This window comes from Vulpes lagopus, chromosome X (assembly GCF_018345385.1).
Source record: "Vulpes lagopus strain Blue_001 chromosome X, ASM1834538v1, whole genome shotgun sequence".
Lineage (NCBI taxonomy): Eukaryota > Metazoa > Chordata > Mammalia > Carnivora > Canidae > Vulpes > Vulpes lagopus.
Genome location: NC_054848.1, coordinates 1,355,716 through 1,376,693, shown reverse-complemented (window position 1 = coordinate 1,376,693; position 20,978 = coordinate 1,355,716). Strand labels below are relative to the sequence as shown.

Here is a 20,978-nt window from a genome sequence, read left to right as displayed (position 1 = left end):
CCCCATGTGGGGCTGTGCGCTCAGCGTGGAGTCTGCTTGGGATGCTCCCTCTCCTCTCCCCCTCCCCGTGCTAAGCATGCTCGCTCCATCAAAAAAAATTCTTTTTAATTGAAAAAATAAAATAAAATCTTCCATCGCATTTTTGAAAGAGTCCGTGAAACCTCGCACGTCGACCGCAGGAAACCAAAAGGTCCAATCCTAACCAGAAATATCGTTTGGAAAACTGGTCTCCTGCTCCTGGAAAACCACCATGGCCTTGTGCCAGAGAGACCCCCACCCCCACCGCACGAAGCCCACGCTAATCTGAAATGACCTCTTCTTGGCTGATAGGGAAACCACTGTAGTGTGAGACACGCACAGCACACCTCGCAGGGTACGGGGTCTTACCAGAAGATCCAGGCTGCTTGGGGTTGGGATTAGGCTTCGGTTTGGGTGGATTAGGCGGCACTGGGTCATCTATTGATAAAACACAAGCATTAGCATGTATGTGTACTTTGCAGTCAGCAAAAAAACCCTCAAAAAAAACAAAAAACGAAGCTAAAAAACCCCAAAACCCGCATCCGTTTGCCTACGGATGGTTTAGCAGACAGTAGACATCGGTGGGAAGCCGTACACGGCCACTGGCCATTCTACGCGCCAGGGCCCAGCGGCCCTACTTACACTTACCTTTGAGAAAACGGAACCTTTCTAATACTCCCACGCATTTCCGACAGAAACGAAAGCAGGTGTCTGGACCAGAATTGGAGGGACCCGGCTCCAAACCAAAACGCGGGGCCCCTCGTTCAAAGCGCACAGAGCATTTCAAGATGGCGGCAACAACACCCAACGGGGCGACGGGCTCCTTGTGGGAGAGGGCACGGGTCCCACATGCGGGGAAGGGCGCTCCCATTGACCTAATAAGTGGCTGCAAGGCCTACAAGCCCGGTTCTTTGTTTTGTTTTTTTTTTTTAAATAAAAGCAAAAGCAGACCTGCAAAAGCCAGAAAGCCAACCACGGCCAACAAGACGCCACTCCCTCCGTGCGCGTGGTGGCTGCTAGCTCTTACTTCACACGTGCAAGGCTCTTGGGGATGATGACAGTCTGGTGATCACCAGCAGCTCAGCCACCCAGGAGACTTCCGAGAGGTACTTACTGTTTCCTCCGCCGCCGACGGCGTCCTCCAGACTGAACCCGTCATCGTCTGCAAGGGAAGCAGGCCGTGAACACCCAGGAAAGGATTCGGGGCCCTGGACAGATGGAGGAGACCCTGCATCCCTGCCTCCCTAAACACTTCTCCGAGTATCTGACCCAAGTCCCAACACGAAAGTCAAGTTCCTGAAAGGAGCAAAGGAGCAAAACAAAACCCACAAAACAGAAGGTCCCAATCCACGGCGCCATGCCCGCCGCGGGCTGAGCTGCAGTTCCACGCTCTGCCTGCCAAGAATGTTATGGAAAAAAACCTATTAAATTAAGAACAAATTTTTTTAAAAAGCCAACAGTGATAGATGTCCATGGTTTGGGCATCAGTTTTTGTCTGGGTGGCTAAGCAGGAGCGGATCAGACCCCCATTCCAGATTCCTGGCTTTCCTGAGAAAGACACGGGGACAAGGACTGGCGGCTGTGTCCTCGCAGTTGGCAATGGGGTTCACTCACGGGTTCTACGGGCATCTCGGCCCCGAAAATCGCTTCTCCTAGGAAACGAATATCCAAAAGCAGAGTGAAAGCAGGCAGGGGTGCTGCACAAGGGACCCGCGAAAGCACCCCTGAGGCACGTCAGCCCTGTGTTGCACAGAAGTCATGGGACTCTATGACCCAGGTCACAACGTCCGTCCAGTAGGAACCAGTCTGCGTCCAGAGCCCCCGAAACCGCTCGTCTCTGTGCTTGTCTACGACTCGGGGCGAACAGGAGGGCGCGCACCGCCGGGATCGCTCCCGTCCGTGCCCCCCGCGTGTGCTTCTTACCAGGGCTGGGTTTCTTGGGGGGCGCCGTGGGCTTCTTGTCATTGTCTGCAGAGAAAAGACACAGAATCAGCAAGTCCTGCGGGTGGGGAGCGGTGCCAACTCCCAAGGAATTGCTCAAATTGCTGCATGCAATTTGTAGAGTCGGCAAATGTCCAAAACACCACTTTCCCTGATGGCTCGGGCGGTGGCAGCGGTTGGAGCGTGAATTCCGAGCCCGCCAGGACCCCCATGGACAGGTGCGCAGGCGGACGTTGGTCCCGGTTTTCACTGAGACCAGGAGCGTGGGTGGGGGTGATCCCACCAGGAGGGTTAATATCTCCCACCCGGAGCGTCCGGATTTTCCTCGCCCTGTGTGACTCCATTAACTCCAGCACACGCGTCGACATACCATGTTCTGACAAAACGCTCATCCTCCGTTTTAAGTCAAGACTGGAACAGCTCACCTCCCATCTTATAAATAAATATTAAATTTTAAGAGGACTCACCGCCAAGGGCATCCGACAAATCGAAATCTTGACCTACGAGGACAAAGAGTGCAGTTAGAAATCGAGGACGTAAGAATGTAAGAATCAAGAAGAAAACACCCCGGAAAAGGGCCTAGGTTTCGTGATGCGTGCGGCATTGAGTCGCTCTTTAAAGCGTATGATGCAAAATAAATAAATAAATAAAAATTAAAAAAAATAAAATGACGCTTTCTGAAACATAGAGAATGTGTAACGGAACTCGTCATCTATCCGAGAGGTCACGTTGACGGCGAAAATAAGACGCTAGTTCACGTCTGAATGATCTGGACGTTTAGCAGCAGTGACGACAGAAGGAAACGTGGTGATTTTGCCCGAGCGTCATTCGCGAACAGCTGACGCTCTGAGATCATGAGTAACAATTTCCCATAGGGGTGGGAAAGACACACGAGCAGAAAAATCCCCTTTTATGACCGACTTCCATGACTACACAACTAACACAGGTTCCCGCACAACCACGAGACGACCCAGGAAATTCGTTTGGAGGCGTGTGCACGGGCTGTCTGGTCAGCGGCAAGGACAGTGACCGCAGGCTGGACAGTAGCCGAAAGGACCAGACCCCAAGGGGGCAGCTTCCCCACCTCAGGGAGCGCGAGACGTTCAACACCCCACAAACGTGCCATGGGGGCCACCTCCATGTGTTCAGGAAGGAACGTGCATGGGGCACATTTCCGTGAGGCAGCAGGTGGAGAGTTTACCAACACCAAAGACCTCACTGGGCATGTGCATACACATGCGCGTGCACCGTGTGTGGGACTCCGTATGTGCCGTGGGTGTGAGCGTGTGCGTGCACTGCATGTGCGCATGCCTGTATATGTGCACACGGCATGTGAACCCTGCGTGTGTCTGCACTATGCACGTGCATCCGTTTGAACCAGGGAGCACGTACGTGTGCACTGCGGCATATGGGTGTGTGCACTGCACATGAGCCTGTTTGTGTGCACTGCCTACCAACACTATGTATGTACACTGCACTGAGCACATGTGCATACATGTGCACTTCACACGAGCATGTTTGTGTGTACTACATGTGAGCACGGTGTGTGCACTGCACATGAGCACATGTATGTGCACTGCACGTGAGGACGTGTGTACATGTGAACACTGTGCACTGCACGTGAGTACGTGTGTGCACTCCACTGAGCACATGTGTGTACTATGTGTGAACACTATGTATGTGCACTGCACATGAGCACGTATATCTGCATGTGCACCGCATGTGACCATGTATATGTACATGTGAACATTGTGTGTGCACTGCATGTGAGCACGTGTATGTGCACATGTGAGCACTGTGTGCACTGCATGTGAACACATGTGTGCACTGCACGTGAGCATGTGTGTGTGCACTGTACTGAGAACGTGTGTATGTGTACATGTGAACACTGTGCACTGCACGTGAGCATGTGTGTGTGCACTGTACTGAGAACGTGTGTATGTGTACATGTGAACACTGTGCACTGCACGTGAGCATGTATGTGTACATGTGAACACTGTGTGCACTGCACGTCTGTATGTGTGTGCTACATGTGAACACTGTGTGTGCACTGTACGTGAGCACGTGTGTACACTGCACATGAGCATGTGTGTATGCATACTACATGTGAACACTGCACTGCACGTGAGCATGTGTGTGCTACATGTGAACACTGTGTGTGCACTGTACGTGAGCACGTGTGTACACTGCACATGAGCATGTGTGTATGTGTGCTACATGTGAACACTGCATGAGAGCACATGTGCATGCATGTTCACTGCACGTGAGCACATGTGTGTGCACTGCACTGAACTCATGTGTGCACCGCACATGAGCATGTGCACGTGGGCTGACCATGACCACTGACCTGGGACTCACCCTCCCTTAAACGTCCCCCTCGAGTCACCACAAGCAACCCTGGAGCCCACCATTCCCAGGACCCCCAGGTCAGCCAAGGGCAGCAGTGTCAGTGGCCCCCTCCTTCCCAGCCTCGTCCCCAACCCCTGCGTGACCCCGGAGGACATGCTCGGCCCCACAGCAAGGGCTTGGCTTGCAGCCCGACCTGGGGGCTGGCGCCCCTGCAAGGTGGCCGTGGGCCGAGGACACCATGCAAGACCCTAAAGCCTTCAGCTGACATCACTGCAGCCTGGACCCCATATCTCAGGACTCTCCCTGCCCCGTGCCCCTGGGACCCCTGTTTCCTGGTCACGAAGCCACACCCTCATCACGTGCTCCCCACGAGGCTACAAAATCCCACCGCACCCTGCCCGTTGTGCGGATACCCGGAGGCCAGCTGCTCCAAGGCTGTGCCGACGTTTGCACCAGGGATGCGCCACATCCTCATCAGCTGGAACCCCCCAGGGACAGTCGGGAAATCCAGTGATCCGACAGCCAGCGCCACTGACCAGCAGGAAGCCCTCCCAATCTAGTTCTATCCGAATGCAACCTATCCGTCTACACAACTGGTCTTCCCGTTGCAAGCCCAGACTGCTGACTCTGTGACATCAGGGCCACCACGTCAGGGGACTCTGGGCTCCCCTGTGCCCACTGCTGCCCACACTGGGGCCAAGACAGCCAGAGAAAACAGCACCAAACCACCCGGTTTGTCTGCCAGCACCCGGACCCGGGGCCTGGGCCCCGTGTCCAGTGTGCAAGGCACATACCTCCCTGGTCCGGCTGCGAGCGGACCCCTGTGCGTGGAAGCCCGTCCACCCCGTGGCTCCAACAGCCCTCCGAGCTGCAGATGTTCACGGGAACTCAGCGGTGAGTCACGCAGGGCAGTCACGCAGGGTGAGGCTCCCCCCAGCCGAGCGGACACATGAGTCACCCTGATGGCACCACCTCCCCAGCAGCCCCTCCCGCCGTCTATCACCCAGTCATGCGGGGACACAGGCTGCGCCACGTGCCGTCCCCAAAACCCCCAGGGCGGGCGTGTGGGCGGGTACTCCGGACTGCAGATGCAGCCCTGCCTGGATCTCCATCACCCCTGGATACCTGTCTCCCCTGAACCCCCATCCCTCCTGATCTCCATTCCCCCTGAACCCCCATCCCCTCTGGATCCCCAAGCCTGCTGGATCCCTATCCCCCCTGGATCCCTGTCTCCCTTGAACCCCCATCCCCCATGGATCCTCATACTTGCTGGATCCTCATACCCCCAATCTCCTTCCCCCCTTGGATACCCATCCCCCCTGAACCCCCATTCCCAATTTCCATCCCCCCAATCTCCATCCTCCTGGATACCTGTCCCCCCTGAACCCCCATCCCCCCGATCTCCATCCCCTCCTGGATCCCCATGCATGCTGGATCCCCATCCCCCCAATCTCCTTCCCCCCTGAATACCCATGCCCCCTGAATATCCATCCCCCCTGAAACCCCATACCCCCAATATCCATCCCCCTGGATACCTGTCCCCCGTGAACCCCCATCCCCCCTGATATCCATCCCCCCGGATACCCATCCCCCCTGTACACCCATACCTCCCAAATCTCCATCCCCCCAGATACCCGTCCACCCTGAACCCTCGTCGCCCCTGATCTCCATCCCCCTGCATCTCCATCCCCCCTGGATACCTGTCACCCCTAATCTCCATCCCTCCCAATCTCCATCCCGCCAGATACCTGTTCCCTCTGAACCCCCATCTCCCCCAATCTCCATCCCCCCAGATACCCGTCCCCCCTGAACCCCTGTCCCCCCCGACCTCCATCCCCCTAGATATCCATCCCCCTGGATACCCGTCCCCCCTGAACCCTCGTCCCCCCGATCTCCATCCCTCCTGGATCTCCACTCACCAGATCTCCATCCCCCTTGGATACCCATACCCCCAGTTCCCCATCCCCCCAGTTCCCCATCCCCCCACTCCGCACCTCCATCCTCCCCAGTCTCTGTCCCGCGAACCCAGCCAGAGTCGAGTCTCTCTGAAATTCTATCAGGACGGCGCACCATTGCAAACACAAAGCAGGACAGAGATAGTCATAATAATAAATGACAGAAGTGACAAGTGACAGGATTCATATGAGGAACTCATGTGAATAATAGAAATAAACTATAGGTGTATATTCAGAAGAAATTATGTCTGTTTCATATATACAGAACACAATTCTATATAGAACATAGAATTAAAAAAAGAATAAAAATGAATAAATAAACAAACAAATAAATAAATAAAACATGGAATAAATGGTAGATATATATTTGGAATAAATGATATTTTTTCAAAAATAGAGAATATTCTATGTAAAATATGGAATGAGTTATACACATACATGCGGATTATATTATACATATTATATATGATTATGATGTACAGGATATTTATAATATGAATTCAGAAACCATCAGGTATGTAATGTTTTATAAGAGTTATAATGTTTTAAAATAAATTGTACAAATTGCTAATTATATAACTTACACAGGTCTTCTAAATCCTATAGATAAATTATAAGTCATAGAAATAAAATTTGAATAGGAACAAAATATATCGCTGATGAATTATAGAAACTGTAAATCATGTTATTTATGATCATACACAGAACTTACACATTTATAAATACGTAAAATGAAATACAATAGAAGTAAAATCCGAATACAAGTGAAACAAATTAGAACAGTTTCTAAAAGTCACTAATTATGCAACTTACAACCTATACACAGAATTCATAAACCACGTGAGAAACAAGTCATAGGACTAAAATATGATCATTTCTGATAAAGCACAGACGCTGGTTGCACACGATCACGTGTGATCATCCGCACAGAGCTTATTAATTACATAAATACGTGAACAGAAATGAATTCCAGAAATACAAGGAGGACAAAACCCCACGACACATATTCACCGTAAAGCCTAGAAAGCGCCGATCGTGTCATTTGCGGACATCACCCGTCCATGTAGACAGAGACACCCAAGTCAGGGAAGGTGACGGGAGCAACAGCAAGGACGCAGGGCAGGGAGGGGGCTGCTCAGGTTTTCGCGCATTTCCTGGGAGGGGCAGCGTCGGTGAGTGCGCACAGTCGGTGAGCGTGAGCGTGAGCGTGCACAGACGGCCGCGGAGCCTCCTACAGGGAGGGGGGCCTCCCGGGGGACCACAGGGGCACAGGGAAGGTGCCAGGAGTGCAGACCCCCCCCCCAGTGCGCCAGTATGAGCCCTGCAGCTCACGAGGGTGCAGGGCGTTGTGCCCCCCAACAGCACGCGGTGTCACTTGACCTTCCCACCTCGGGGACGCCCGGTCCCCCAGGCAGCAAAGGGCACATCGCTTCGGAAACACCTCGACGCTTGCCCAGTGGCAGCGTCCCACATCCCGCCCATCCACCTGTCCTCAAGTATTTGCTGCGGACAGAAGGACAGCACGAGCAGGTGACGGCGGGTGACAGCGGGCAGCGGGCAGCTCCATCCCATGGCGTGAGCCAGCCCGCCGCCCAGGCGGAAAGCAACACTCGGGCGCTGAACCCACGGCGTCTCCCCAGTGCCCCCCACACCACCCCTACAGATCTTTGAGTCCAGTTTCCCAGAGACACTCGAATTCACGACACCGCATGAACCGTCTTGCACAACGACTCAGTTGGCGGCCCGCTGGCCGGTGAGCGATGAAGACCAAGCCGACCGGATACGGGCGACACCCCGACAGCGGCACGTGGGGCCCTGAGCACCCCGCGCGGTGCCACTCAGCCGTGTCACCTCGCCGGCCGCACAGAAGCACCTGCCTCAGGACCCCCTGGCTCATCATCTTGGGGACCCTCACAGCCCCGGGAGCCGGGCCGTGGCAGTTGTGCCAACATAGTGCTGACACATGGGGCTGCCACCTGTGCACCTGCTTTTCTCACCATCTGGATGCCGCTGGCCCTGCCGGCCGGGACCCTCCGCGCCTGACACCCCAAAACACACCGGAACCTTCCGTTCACTCATTGCTGTGCCTTGTCATCAGTCTCGGAAGGCACGTTCTACACAGTCGGGATTGCTGCACACGGATGCTCCGCCGTCGCTCCTACGGGCACGGAGACGTACTGGGGGGTAAGGACCCCGCAGCCGTGGGTCGGGTGCCCACCGGCGACTCGACCACAGCGCCTGGTTTTCTGCGTGTTCCGGCTTCATCACGCCTCACCGATCGCTGTTGTTGATTCCTCGGCTCTGCCAAGCCCAGGGCACAAAAATGCAAAACACGTGGCCCTGCGCAGACCATGGAGAGGACGCTCGTTGACGGCCCGGAGGCTGGGCGGTGACTCGGATACTCGTCCCCGAACACGGAGGGTCCTCATTTGCGAGCTCCAAATAAAGGTTAGCGGGCGGACGAATTCACAAGGGTCGAATCCATCACTATGGAGGAAGCCCTGTCTGAACTTCTGTGACCCCCAACACGTGTTGCTGTGTGTTCCTCAAACCTTTAAGCCCTACCCCCAACAAAGCCTGCCAGGACTCTGTGGGTCTGGAGGGAGAACCACACCCTGAGATCACCTACAGTCCTCATTCGGATCCTCCACTTGCCCATACACGCCAATCCCTTCTTTGCATGCCAGGAAAACTCCTATTCATACCTCAAAGCCCTGGGGAAAATGCTGCCTCCTCCGGGAAGCCCTCTGTCATGCCTGCTGGACACACCGAACCACGGACTCGCACGTCTAGCTTTGCTTTACAAAATCAACACCCCCAGCCTGAGAGGTCCTCTCCCCACTTTGTCAGGCTTCCACTGCTATGAAGGTCTGTCTACACATGGAAACTCGGTGGCCTTGGAGGTCCCACCTGCGAGGAGCCCTCTCTGACCCCCTGGGGGAGGGTGGTCGCTGCTCCCCTTCACGACAGTGCAGCAGAACGGATGTCTTGCTTGTTACTGCCCAGGAAGAGAAGAGAGGATGGGGGCCAGGTATCTCCTCCCCGGGCCCCCAGCACACAGCATGCAGAGAATTCAGATACCACCGGGAGTTCAATCTATGCTGCCTGAAGGCATGCGTGAGAGCCAGGGCCTGGGTGTGGGCATAAGCGCACAGATGGACGGGTGAGTGGGCTTGTGCGTAGATACGAGAGTGAGTGGATGGATAGAGAGTAGACAGGCACGTAAAGCTAGATAAGACAAAAAAATGGTGTTAGTTATGAATAAATGATGGAGGATAGATGAAGCATGGGTGGACGGATAAATTAATGGATGGACAGGTAGGTGGAAAATGGATGGATGGGTAGACTAATGGACAGATGGGTAGATGGGTGGATGGATGGACAGATGGGTGGAGGGAGGGAGGGATGGATGGATGGATTTGTGGATGGATGGGTGGATGGATGGATGGATGGATGGAAGGATGGACTAAGGGACAGATGGGTGGGTGGGTGGATGGATGGATGGATGGATGGATAGATGGGTGGAAGGATGGACTAAGGGATAGATGGGTGGGTGGGTGGATGGATGGATGGATGGATGGATGGAAGGATGGACTAAGGGACAGATGGGTGGGTGGGTGGATGGATGGGTGGATGGATGGATGGATGGATGGAAGGATGGACTAAGGGACAGATGGGTGGGTGGGTGGATGGATGGATGGATGGATGGGTGGAAGGATGGACTAAGGGACAGATGGGTGGATGGATGGATGGATGGATGGATGGATGAAGGGACAGATGGGTGGATGGATAGATGGATGGATGGATGGACGGACTAAGGGACAGATGGGTGGATGGGTGGGTGGATGGATGGATGGGTGGAAGGATGGACTAATGGACAGATGGGTGGATGGATGGATGGATGGATGGATGAGCTGATAGATGAGTGGGTGGATGGATGGATAGGTGGGTGGATTAATGCATGCACAGAGGGATGGATGGTGAGTGGATGAGCCGAGGGATGGGTGGACAGAGCATGGAATCCATGAGGAGGTGAAGAAGCCTCAGTGACTTGGCTACTAGGATTCAGAGTTCTGTTCCACGGGCAGTGCAGTTCCACTAAACATACAACAATCTCCTGTCTCCTCGTCAAGCCACATTACTGAGCGAGGCAGCTCCGTCTGTGGTCTACACAGCCCCACGTGGAGAGCTCCAAGCAGGTGCCAATGCCGGAGCCCAGTGGCCCCAAGGCCCAGGTCTGGCCATCCAACATAAATCTGACATCACAGGTAGGCCTGGGCAAGAGTGAATTCTCCAAGCTCCCAGGGGTCCCTGCTATGGGGCCAGGCCCCAGAACTCGGATATAAGCCTCCAGTGGCCACTGAGGGCTCCTGAGCAGGTCCGCGATGGCAGCCATCGCCCAGGCAGCAGGACAGAGAGCAGAGGAGGGAGGCAGGCAGGGGGAGGATGAACAGCCCTGAGCCCGGGATCTTCTTCACCTGAACACTCAATAATTGGTTTAATATAACCAGTTTCCCCCACAACTTTATGCATTTTATCTTGGGCATTAAAAAACATGAAGTATTGTGAGGAGCAGTCCCCACAGCCGTCCTAAAAGTGCCTGATTTAAGTCCAGGGAAGACACTAGTTAAGGGCGGTTTCATTTATCTGAGAAAAAATGTCAGGGGTAGGGGTATGAGTCTTGAAACAAAGGAAAGGGAGGGGGAAGGGAAAGAAATTACAAAGAAAAGGAAGAACGAAGAAAAAGAAAAAGGAGAGAAAGAAAAAAAAGAAAAGAAAACAAGGCAGAAATAGAGAAAGGAGCATGCATCGGGAAGGACTCAGAAGATGAAATCAACGGGATCTGCCAATGGATGGAATAGGGGGCGACGGAGCTGGCAGGACTGAAGGGCGGCTCTTCCTTCTGAGAGCCTGGGCAAATGGTCGTATCAAAAAGACAGGAATGAAGGAGGAGGCGTAAGCCGAGGACAAAATAACGAGAAGTTCCAGATACAGAACATTGGAGACACCACGGGTGCAACCCCATAGACCTGGATTAGGAGCTAACCTGGGGACAGTCAGGGCCGGGGCCTCAGGGGAGGGTGCACTGGCAGCCCAGGAGGTGGACGGGGAAGCTTCCTGCCCTGTGGCAGGACACAGGGTGCCCAGCTAAGGCTCATCCTCCTCTCTGTCATGCCCGCTCCCCGACCCCTTCCCCGACTCCAGGCCAACTCCCTCTTGTCGGGAGGCAGAGAATCTGACCCACGTGTCACCCGGTGCTATGCTCGTGACTCGCCAGGATGAACCCGGCTGCTTTCAGAGCAAGGAGACATGCCCACCTCCTCGCGGCCATCTGGGCCAGGCTGGGGCATCTGTCCCAGCTATGTGTCTAGCACCTGAGTGTCTGTCCATCCATCCTGTCTATGTATCCGTCCATCCATCCATCCATCGCTCCAATCTATGTATCATCTATCCATCTATTCATCACATCTACCATCCATCCACCTACCCACTCACCCATCCAACCTTCCAATCTATTTATCTATTATCCCTCTATCCACCTACCCATCCATCCATTCTATCATCGATCTATCATCTATCATCCATCCACCCACTCACCCATCTACCTACTTATCCACTCATATCTGTCTGTCCATCTATCTATGAATCCATCCATCCCTACATCTATGTATCTATCCATCCACCCATCCACCCGAACATCCATCTGTCATATCTATCTGTGCATCTATCTAGGTAGCTAGCGATCCACTGTACCACCCATCTATCCATCATATCTATCTATCCATGCATCCATTTCTCCATCTATGTATCTGTCCATCCATCCATCCACCATATCATGTATCTACCTGTGTACCTACCTACCCATTGTACTATCCATCCATCCATCCATCCACCTATCTACTTCCCTATTCATCTATTTATGAATCCATCCATCCATCCATCCGTCTACCATCTATCTATTCCATCTATCACCTATCTCTCAGCATGTATCATCAATCTACCCATCCAACCACCCATCAAGCGTACTATCTCGATCACTTATCATCTACCTATCAGTCATCAGTCAATCCATCCTCTATCTCACCCTTCCAGTGCTACATCTCTCCAGCCAGGCCACAAGTCCTTACACAAGTTCCCCAGCAGGAAGGAGGAAGGGGCCACGGCCTCATCTTTCACACAGTGTCCAGCCTGGATGTGAGCAAGAGTCAGCTGTTCACGATGACCTCCCGCTCGCTGGGACCCCAGCGTGTTGTTCCTTTCCTGCCACATCATGTGGTGCTGCCTCACATAGCCGACTCTTCCCCTTCCCATCTGCCTTCCTCCCGCTGGGGTGCCCTGGGCTACACCCTGTGCTGAGTTTGGGGCAAACACCACAGTTTCCATTCACGCCGAGCACAGAACCCACACCTTCCTCTAAGAGAAGAGGCTAACAGCCTCAGAAGGAAACTGGCAGTACCAACGTTCTTCCTTCATACTGACGAAATGGACCTGCCTCCAAGACCCTCTGCCCTCAAGACAACGTAACCTGTTTATTCTTTGTCCATGCATAACACGGGTCCACGGTGCACCCCGGCAGACGGATGCATCCTCCGCTCTGCAGCCCTTACGCTTGCCAGGGAGCAGCACACCAGCACTCAGAGCCTGTGGTAAATGCAGCAGCAAACGGAAGCAGCCAGAAATCTCTGGCCGCATTGTCTCGGGATGAGTAATGCCTTGCAAAGCATCGGAATGCAGCCTCTCCTCCGGCACTTCAGCCGCCCTTCTCAGGGACGGCAGTTCATTTGAGAACTTAAAATCACTATTTCAGAAAGCACTTGCTTGGAGTGACTGTGTTGCCCCTCACGCAGATCCTGATACGCTGCAGTGTGAAGGCGCCTCTTGAAAACAGAGGGGACCATCCAGAACGTCCAAAGCAGAGGGGACCTACCCGAAACTTGCAGAACGGAGGGGAACCATCCAAAACTTGCAAAACAGTGGGGACCTGTCCAAAAGTTGCAAAACAGAGGAGACCTGTCCAAAATTTGCAAAATGGAGGGAACCTATGCAAAACTTCCCAAATGGAGGGGGCCTACCCAAAACTCCCAAAATAGAGGAGACCTATCCAAAACCTCTAAAGCAGAGGGGACCTGCCCAAAATGTCCAAGCAGAGAAAGGAACACGATTTGGAGGGGCTCTGGGTTGGCTCGGGCGTTGAAGCACCGGTGCCTGCCCTCCAGGGCCACAAACGCGGGTGGTGTCTTGGCCCAGCCCACCCGGACGCAGAGGAAAAACAAAAGCCTCAGGGATGCTTACTGTGCGGGGCCTGGGCGGGAACACACAGGTGCTTTCACCTCCAGGGAGTTTTCTTCATTTGAACGTCTCAGGCCCCGTTCCCCCACCCCCAACCCCCCGTGGGTCCCAAGGTGCCACCGGAGAAAATACCCTGGTTTGATGGCTCGCATCTGCCTCTCTGCTCGGAGGTTGGGGGGGGGGGTGCAGGAAAAAGGAAGTCTCTGGTTTCCTGCGTAGGGGATTTTAATAACCCCACTAGCCAGCGAGCAAGTGTGAGCACACCAGGGATAATAGCAGGGCTGAGTCATTCTGAGACAAAGCTGCAACACTCCCAGGTGCCATCTCCCCAAACTGGTCTAACGACCAGGCAACGGAGAAACAAGAAACTCAACAAAGAAGAAGTGCTCCGTCCCCCTATGAATTCACTCAGTATAATCAGGAACTTTGGAGAGTGACCTTCTCTCATCCAACACACCCGCACACACGGGGAAGGGCGACGCGTGCTGGGTGGCGAGCCACCCGAGGCGCCCAGAGCAACGCGACGGGCCTCCCAACCTGGCCCATCACCCCCCAGCGGGGCTTCCTGCCCCTCGTACCTCTGTCACAAAGCCGTCCCCGTGGGGAGAAGGCTTCTCGCCGCGTGACCACCACCCACGACACGTTTCCTGCCCCCTCACAGATTTCCCAACGGATGCCACCAGCAGGAAAGAGTGGGCAGGGACTTGTTCTGCGTGGACCTAACATGCTCCCTGGTGGCAATCCTGATTCGTGGTAGGCGTCGTCCCGAGACCTTTAAAAAACCATCCCTTGCAAGAATCAAAGGACGTCCCAGCGCGGTCTGGGCGGATTCACTTGGGACGGACGCCCCAGTGTTTGAACCAAGCACATGCAGACGCAGGGACACGTCTTGTGCCCCGTGTGTCTTTCCGACCCCCACAAAGGCCGGGCATCCTAGGAAGCACTGCTCCCACGTCTGGGCATCCAAATAATCCCACTTCGAGCCGAAATGGTGACTTTTTAATTTTTAATTTAATTTTTTTTGAGGTAGGCCTTCTGTGGGTCGGATCTCAAACTCGGCCCTCCCCCCCCACCCCGATCGAGACCTGATTTCAGATCAAGAGTCAGATGCTGAACCAACGGAGCCAGCCAGGCGCCCCTGGGGTGCTGAGTTAATTCTGTAGGAGTCTTGGGGCTCGCCGTGTAAGTCATAAAACACGTACCAATCTTTTCCCCCTTAAAGAAGCCACAGCGCGTTGGAAAAGCTCAGTAGGTGGAAACACTGCGACGCCCACGTGCGTGGGCTACTCAGTGTCCCACAGGGAAGACGTCTGCTGACAAAAGCGCCGGATTCCACGTGTGAAAACCGGGTCACGTTGCACTGGTCACAGGGCTCCCCGAGCCACATCCACTCCTGAATGAGACCAGGCGGCCAAGAGACAATCCAGATGCAGGGGGAAAATACCTACCAACGTCAAGTGTTTGCATAGCTCGACGTGCAAAAAAATAAAACATAATAATAAAAGGAGGCGCCAGCCTCATACACTGAGAATGGGAAAAGAGCCCAAGCACGGACGCCAACAAAGTGCAATTAAAAGTTTTATCAGAGCCCAAAGGGCAGGCCCCTGCCGGCAAATAGGCAGACCCAAGGAACCCCATTTCCTGTGTCCAAGGGAGGGAGGGAGGGCAGAAACGGGCATCCAGGCGGTGGAGACCGGAGCCACCAGGACACTGCAGACGCCAAGGCCACAGCGTCCTGGGCGCTGCCGGCTGCTGAGGGGAGTCCCTGTCTCGGCTACCACAGGCCACTGGCAACCCGCCCCCAGCTGTTCTAACTCAGAAAAATAAATAGAAAAATACATAAACAAGAAATAAAAATCCAAAAATAAAAAATAAACGCCCCCAGGCATGTCCAAGTGAAACGTGAAATTGCCTCTTCTGGGTCATTCCCTCTGGATCCCGCCTCCCATTCCCATGGGAATCTCAGAAGCGAGCCAGGAATCTCGGCCTGGGGGGTGGTGGTGGGGGGCCTGGGTCCCGAGGACTTTGAAATGCGCTCCTCCTCCAGGCTGTTAAAAGCCAAGGTCTGTCCCCAGGCTCCAGAGGGCAGCGCAAAGCGAGCCAAACACCTATTTCTGTAGGAAAGCGTGCTCGGAATTGCACCGAGAACACACTTCCCTAATGGAAACCCGTTGGCATCCTTAGGGCGCCTCATTCCTGACCCCAGCCCCCCAGGAGCACTGGGATGGTGGGTGAGCGGACGGCGTGTGCATCACCGCGTACTAAAGCTCCATCCTAAAAAAAATAAAAAATAAAGCTCCATCCTCCCACATTTCTCTGTTTTTGGGGGGGGGATGAGGCTGGCTTGCCTCCCCTCCTGCCCTCACCCCGCGGCCCCCAGCAATGTCACCCGTGTTGCACAATCTGCATAGAAATCAGGTAATTCCGGGATAACCGTGCTGCGGCTTTTTCTAAAATAATAATAATCATAATAATAATATAATAAAATCACGAAATGACTTCTGGGGATATAGGGCTTCCCCCTTCCAAGGATATAGGGCTGCCCCAGATCTGTGATGCTTTTCCCTGGAACCCCGGCACACGAGTGGGGGGGGGGGACGTGCTCAAAGAAAACCGCAGGAACAGACACCCAGACCGAGGGCGAAGACGCCCTGGAGCAGGCGCATTGCACAGAAAGCACCGAGACTGCCTTACCAGGGACCAAAAAATTAATTTAATTAAGTTGTAATACAGTAAAATAAAAAGCAGCCAGGGCCAAAGGAAAAAGGGTATTCATATAGGAGGAAAGAGGGAAACCGCAGAGCCAGGCCGGGTCCCCCCCATGCGCCCTCCCCAGCAGCTGTGAAGTGCTCCAAGATGCTCCACCCCAGACCCTCCACAGCGCGCGGGGCGTCCCGCGCATCCACACACCCTCCCTGCAACACCCAGGGAGCCAAGGGCGCCAAAGTGCAGGCCTCCCCCCGCACCCCGCGCCCCGCGCCCCGCGCCCCGCCCTGACCTGGAGGTCCCCCACAGCAGGAGCATGCCCAGCACCACCGGGCCTCCCGTCGGGGTGCGCGGCGGCACCATGTGTCCAGGTCCCAGCAAAGCTGTCCTGAAGCTCCCGCGCGCTGCGCCGCGCACCGTGTGGCCTGAGTCAGCGGGTGGGTGGCTGGCTGGGTGCACGGGGTCAGCGGGGGAGGGGGGGGACAGAAGCCAGGAGCCTTGCCACGCCCCGCACAATCTGAGCTTTCCTTTAGAGACAACAGAGAGACCGACACAGAGAGAGAGAGGGACAAACGGACGCCAACTTCCACTTAGAAAGCAGAGCGAGGGGACGAGGCGCAAGGCTCAGAAGCAGGCCTGGCTGCTGCGTGCGCAACGCGGGGGCCTCCCCTGCGCCTGGGGGGGGGGTCTGTGCCGGGGGCGGGGGCGCACGGGCAGGGCGGCCGCTCAGGACGCGGGTGTGTCCCGCGCGCACCGAGCCCCCCCCCCCCCGCGGCCCCCGGCTCGGGCACCCGCCTCCGAGAACGTGCCCGGCGCTCGCGGCTGCCCCAGTCCCCCACCCCGCTGCCCGCTGCCCGCTGCCAGGCCGCACAGCCTCGGCCAAATTTAGGCCGGGATCGCAGGGCGTGGCTGCGCGCGCTCCAACCCAGCCGGGGCGCGCGGAGGGGGGGCCGGGGGCGCACCCGGGCCGGTGCGGGGGCGCCGAGGGGCGCGCGCGGGTCCCGGGGCCTCACTAGCAGCAGCGCCCACGCGCGGCCCCAGCGCCGCCAGCTGTCGGAGCTGGCGACTTTGCAAAGACCCGCCCAGGAAAAAGTTGGAGGAGAGTTTAGGCCGCGTCCCCGGGGCGTTGGCTGCCCGCGGGCACGGCGCGTCCCGGCCGCCCGGCGCCGTGGGGAGGGCCCGGGGGTCCCCGGGGCGCCCCCCGCCGCCCCCCCAGCGCGCCCCCACGGCCCTCCCCGCCGAGCGCTGGCGCCGCGCGCATCCCGAAGAGGATCCCGGGCCCCGCGCCCGCCCCCGTGCGCCCCCAGACGCTCACCCCGGGCGGGCCGCAGGGTGCCCAGCAGGCCGAGCAGCAGCAGCGCCACGGCGGCCCGACGAGCCATGGTGCGCCCGGCGCCGCGCAGGACCGTCCCGGGAGTGGGGCGAGCGCTCGGCGGCGGCGGGAGTGCCCGCGGGGCGGGGCCGGCGGGGGGGGGGGGCGGAGGCTGTGGGTCCCGCGGCCCCGCCCCGGCCGGCGCTTCCCCGCCCCCGGACGGCGCCGGGCGGGCCCCTCGGGGGAGGGGCGAGCGCGGGGGCGCGGCTACCCGGGGCGGCGCGGGGGCGGCACGGGATCCCCTCCCCGCTCGGGCCCCCGGGCGGCCCCGGAGACGCGCAGACTCTGCTTCCTCCCTGCTGGGACACCGGGGGCGCCCCACCGCCCCCAAGGACCCCACAGGGCCGGGCGGGGGCTCGGGACCCCTCCCCGCTTGGAGAGTGCGGGTCCCCCCACCGCTCCAAAGACCCCAGGGCGGCGCGAGAGGCCAAGACTTTCCGTCCTCCCTGCTAGGACAGTGGGGGGGCCCCCACCGCCCCCAAGGACCACACAGGGCTGGGCGGGAGCACGGGACCGCTCCCTGCTCAGGAGGTGGGGTCCCTGCCTGTGTCCACCTCCAGCCCCTGACGCATCCCCCCCCCCCCCCCCCCCCCCCGCAGAACGTGGAAGAAGCAAAGAGAAAGGACACTGGGAGGACTTCCTGCTCCTAAGGGGTGGGGACAACGTGAAGGGCTCTCCATTGCCGGGAAAGCTGCTCCCCTGCCCCCCCGCCAGGGCCGGTCCCCCCTCCCCTCCCCCAAGGCCCAGTCTGACCGCACAGAGCCTGGAGCTCCGGTGGGGGCTTCGGGCGGGGACAGAGGCGACTCCCCAGCGTCAGGAGGGCTTCCCTGGGGGGCGTCCCAGAGCCTGTCCCCACCCGACCTGGGGTAGGTGGGGGTGCCGAGGGGGAGGCAGGAAGCCCCTCCCCTTCCCGTTGGGAGCTGCTGGCGCGCAGGGGGGACTCTGGCCAGGCCTGGCCTGTCCTGGGGCCGTCCCTGTGCCCACTATCCAGGTTCTCCCAGGCGTTGGCTCAGGGTTGTGTCCGCGGGCCCTCAGGGTACAGAACGTGCCAGACCCAGCGGGACGCAGCCCAGAGGGTTCCCGCAAGCCAACCTGCTGCCCTACCCGCCTCCCCTCATGGCTGCCTGGCTGCACCCCACAGGACCCCGGACCCCTGCCCTCCCCGGGCCTCCCCGCACCTGTCCAGCTGTGACCCAGGCCACCTACAGGGCGGCAGGCATCCTGTGCCCACCTGGGGCAACCACAGGAACACTTACCTTTAAAGGGTGGCTGTCGGACCCTAGGCACCAGGAAGCCTTCTGACCCTATGAACCTGGGGGCCTTGACCTTACACACCTGGAGGCCTTCTGACCACACACTTGTGGAAGCCTTTTGACCGTACACACCTGGAGGCCTTCTGGCCATACGCACTTGGAGGCCTTCTGACCACTCTCACACCTGGAGGCCTTCTGACCACACACCTGGAGGCCTCCTGACCACACACACCTGGAGGCACAGAGGTATCCTGTTTCCTAACAGCCAACAGAAACCCAGTGATAAGATTGTGCTTTCAGAACCATGAAGACAATGGAATCATTTCTTAGGAAAACCCAATAATCTGCCTCTGAAATCAACCTGAGTTGACGCCCAGCCAGAGACCACCTGCCCTCAGCCCCCACGCCTGCCGTCTAGACACCTCTCTGCCCCTGCCCCTCCATGCAGCCCGGACTCTGCCAGCCCGCACCTCCCTCCTCCCTGGCCACAGCCTCGGGGCCCATAGAGACTGTGGACCCTGGGCCACGGCAAACAGGAGGGTCTTCTGGAGCAGCAAGGGGCTGCTGGGGCTGCTGCAGCCATTCTGTCACCTTGAGGAGGGCAGCAGCATGAAGGAAACCACATGCTTTGTGCCAAAGTCAAAATCCAAAGAGCCCTCCCCAACCCAGGGAAGTTTCCAGTTCAGCCCTGTCACCTTCAGAATAGAACCTCAACCTGAACGATCTTTCACCTCTGTCCCTCGGGCCGCACCTCGGCTACAGCTGCCCTGTTCGCACCACCCTTAATGTTCTGGCACATTCTGCAGGCTGAGAGTCCGTTTTATCCCGGAGGGACTCGATCCCCATCACCAGCGAGAATAAATATGCTTTGTCACTTGCACAGTGAATGCCAGGCCTTGACTTTCTTTCTTTCTTTTTTTTTTTTATTAATTTATGTTCATACCCACAGGCATTCTGAAGACTTTCTAATTCATGCAGTTGACTTTTGCCTTTTTTTTTTTTTAAGGGCTACCTTCCTTGGCTCCAAATAAAAATTTCCATCATTTTTTGCAGTTGCTCTGACGTCCAGAAGCTCGAAGCTCCAGAATAAAGATGACATTGATTGAAGCGGCCTCGGGAGCTGTATGCAAGCACCACAGAGCACGTCTTTGAAGGTCGTAAGGTATGATCTAGAGAGGGAGGGGGAGCGGGAGCGCCTTTTGGAACAGGCTTCTTGCTCCGTGTCATACTGATGTGTCATACTGATTCCAACTCGGGACAGGATGGAGGTCTGAGCATTTTTGACAGTCCCCGTGCACAGGCCTACGGACTAGCCCGTCTCCCACCTTCTAGGGAGGATCCTGCTGAGCATGGAGCTCTGTTTACTGATGTGGAAAATGGGTCTCAACGGGGACCCCAAGCACCCAACAGACGGAGAAAAGGAAACTTACAAAAGCAGAGCAGCAAAGACAGGATGCACGGAGGGCGTGAGGGCGGCAGAGAACCTCTGCGGTCAGAAGAAAAGTTTGCAGAAAGGGAAATCTGTCTCGGGAGGAGTCCCTAAAGGAGGCCTTTCTGGGGTTGCAGGAGACTGGGGGCTGTCCCCATCTCCTGGAGGGGGGGTACTCTGTCCCCACTGCAACCCAACATGGGGTGGTGCCTCCTTGGGGCCCCAGGAGCCAAAAGACACCACCAAGCCAAAGAATGGGAAAATGAAGGGTTTTACTTGCAGTTTCCCCAAGTGGTGTCTTCCCCAAACCCAAAACCCAAAACCCCAAAGCCAGGTGACTTTGAAGCTGGCGGTGTGTGTATGCATGATCACAGAAGGGATGAGGACCCGCTCACAAATGGGTTGTCGAGGGAGGGTCCCGGAAAGTGTGGACCGGGGAACGCAGGAGAAGGAGCTAAGCCAGGCGTTTGTGTTAGCTGGGGATGACACTTAACCTAACTCCGCCAGACACTCTAGGGTGTGGACCGTACCTCTCGGAACCAAGAGGGCCAGCAGCTCTTTGTCCACTTGTGCCGCTCGCTCATTGGCCATAGCCCACATTGCACCGTTGGGAGTGGATATGGAGATACAGGTATAAATTTTTTTTGATTTTTATTTATTTATGA

General features: G+C 56.6%; 1 protein-coding gene across 2 annotated transcripts in view; it reads right to left on the bottom strand.

The window, feature by feature from the left end:
• Positions 1 to 17,721, bottom strand: part of CD99 (CD99 molecule (Xg blood group)) — a 34,223-nt gene extending 16,502 nt beyond the window's left edge. For both annotated transcript variants that reach the window (XM_041740779.1, XM_041740780.1), the window contains exons 1-5: positions 17,575 to 17,721; positions 2,427 to 2,459; positions 1,942 to 1,986; positions 1,133 to 1,180; positions 388 to 456 (exon numbers count right to left, since the gene is read on the bottom strand). In XM_041740779.1, coding sequence (XP_041596713.1) covers positions 388 to 456; positions 1,133 to 1,180; positions 1,942 to 1,986; positions 2,427 to 2,459; positions 17,575 to 17,641 — 262 coding nt within the window. In that variant the 5' untranslated portion in view covers positions 17,642 to 17,721. The remainder of the gene's footprint in view (positions 1 to 387; positions 457 to 1,132; positions 1,181 to 1,941; positions 1,987 to 2,426; positions 2,460 to 17,574) is intronic.
• Between the last annotated feature and the right edge of the window lie 3,257 nt (positions 17,722 to 20,978).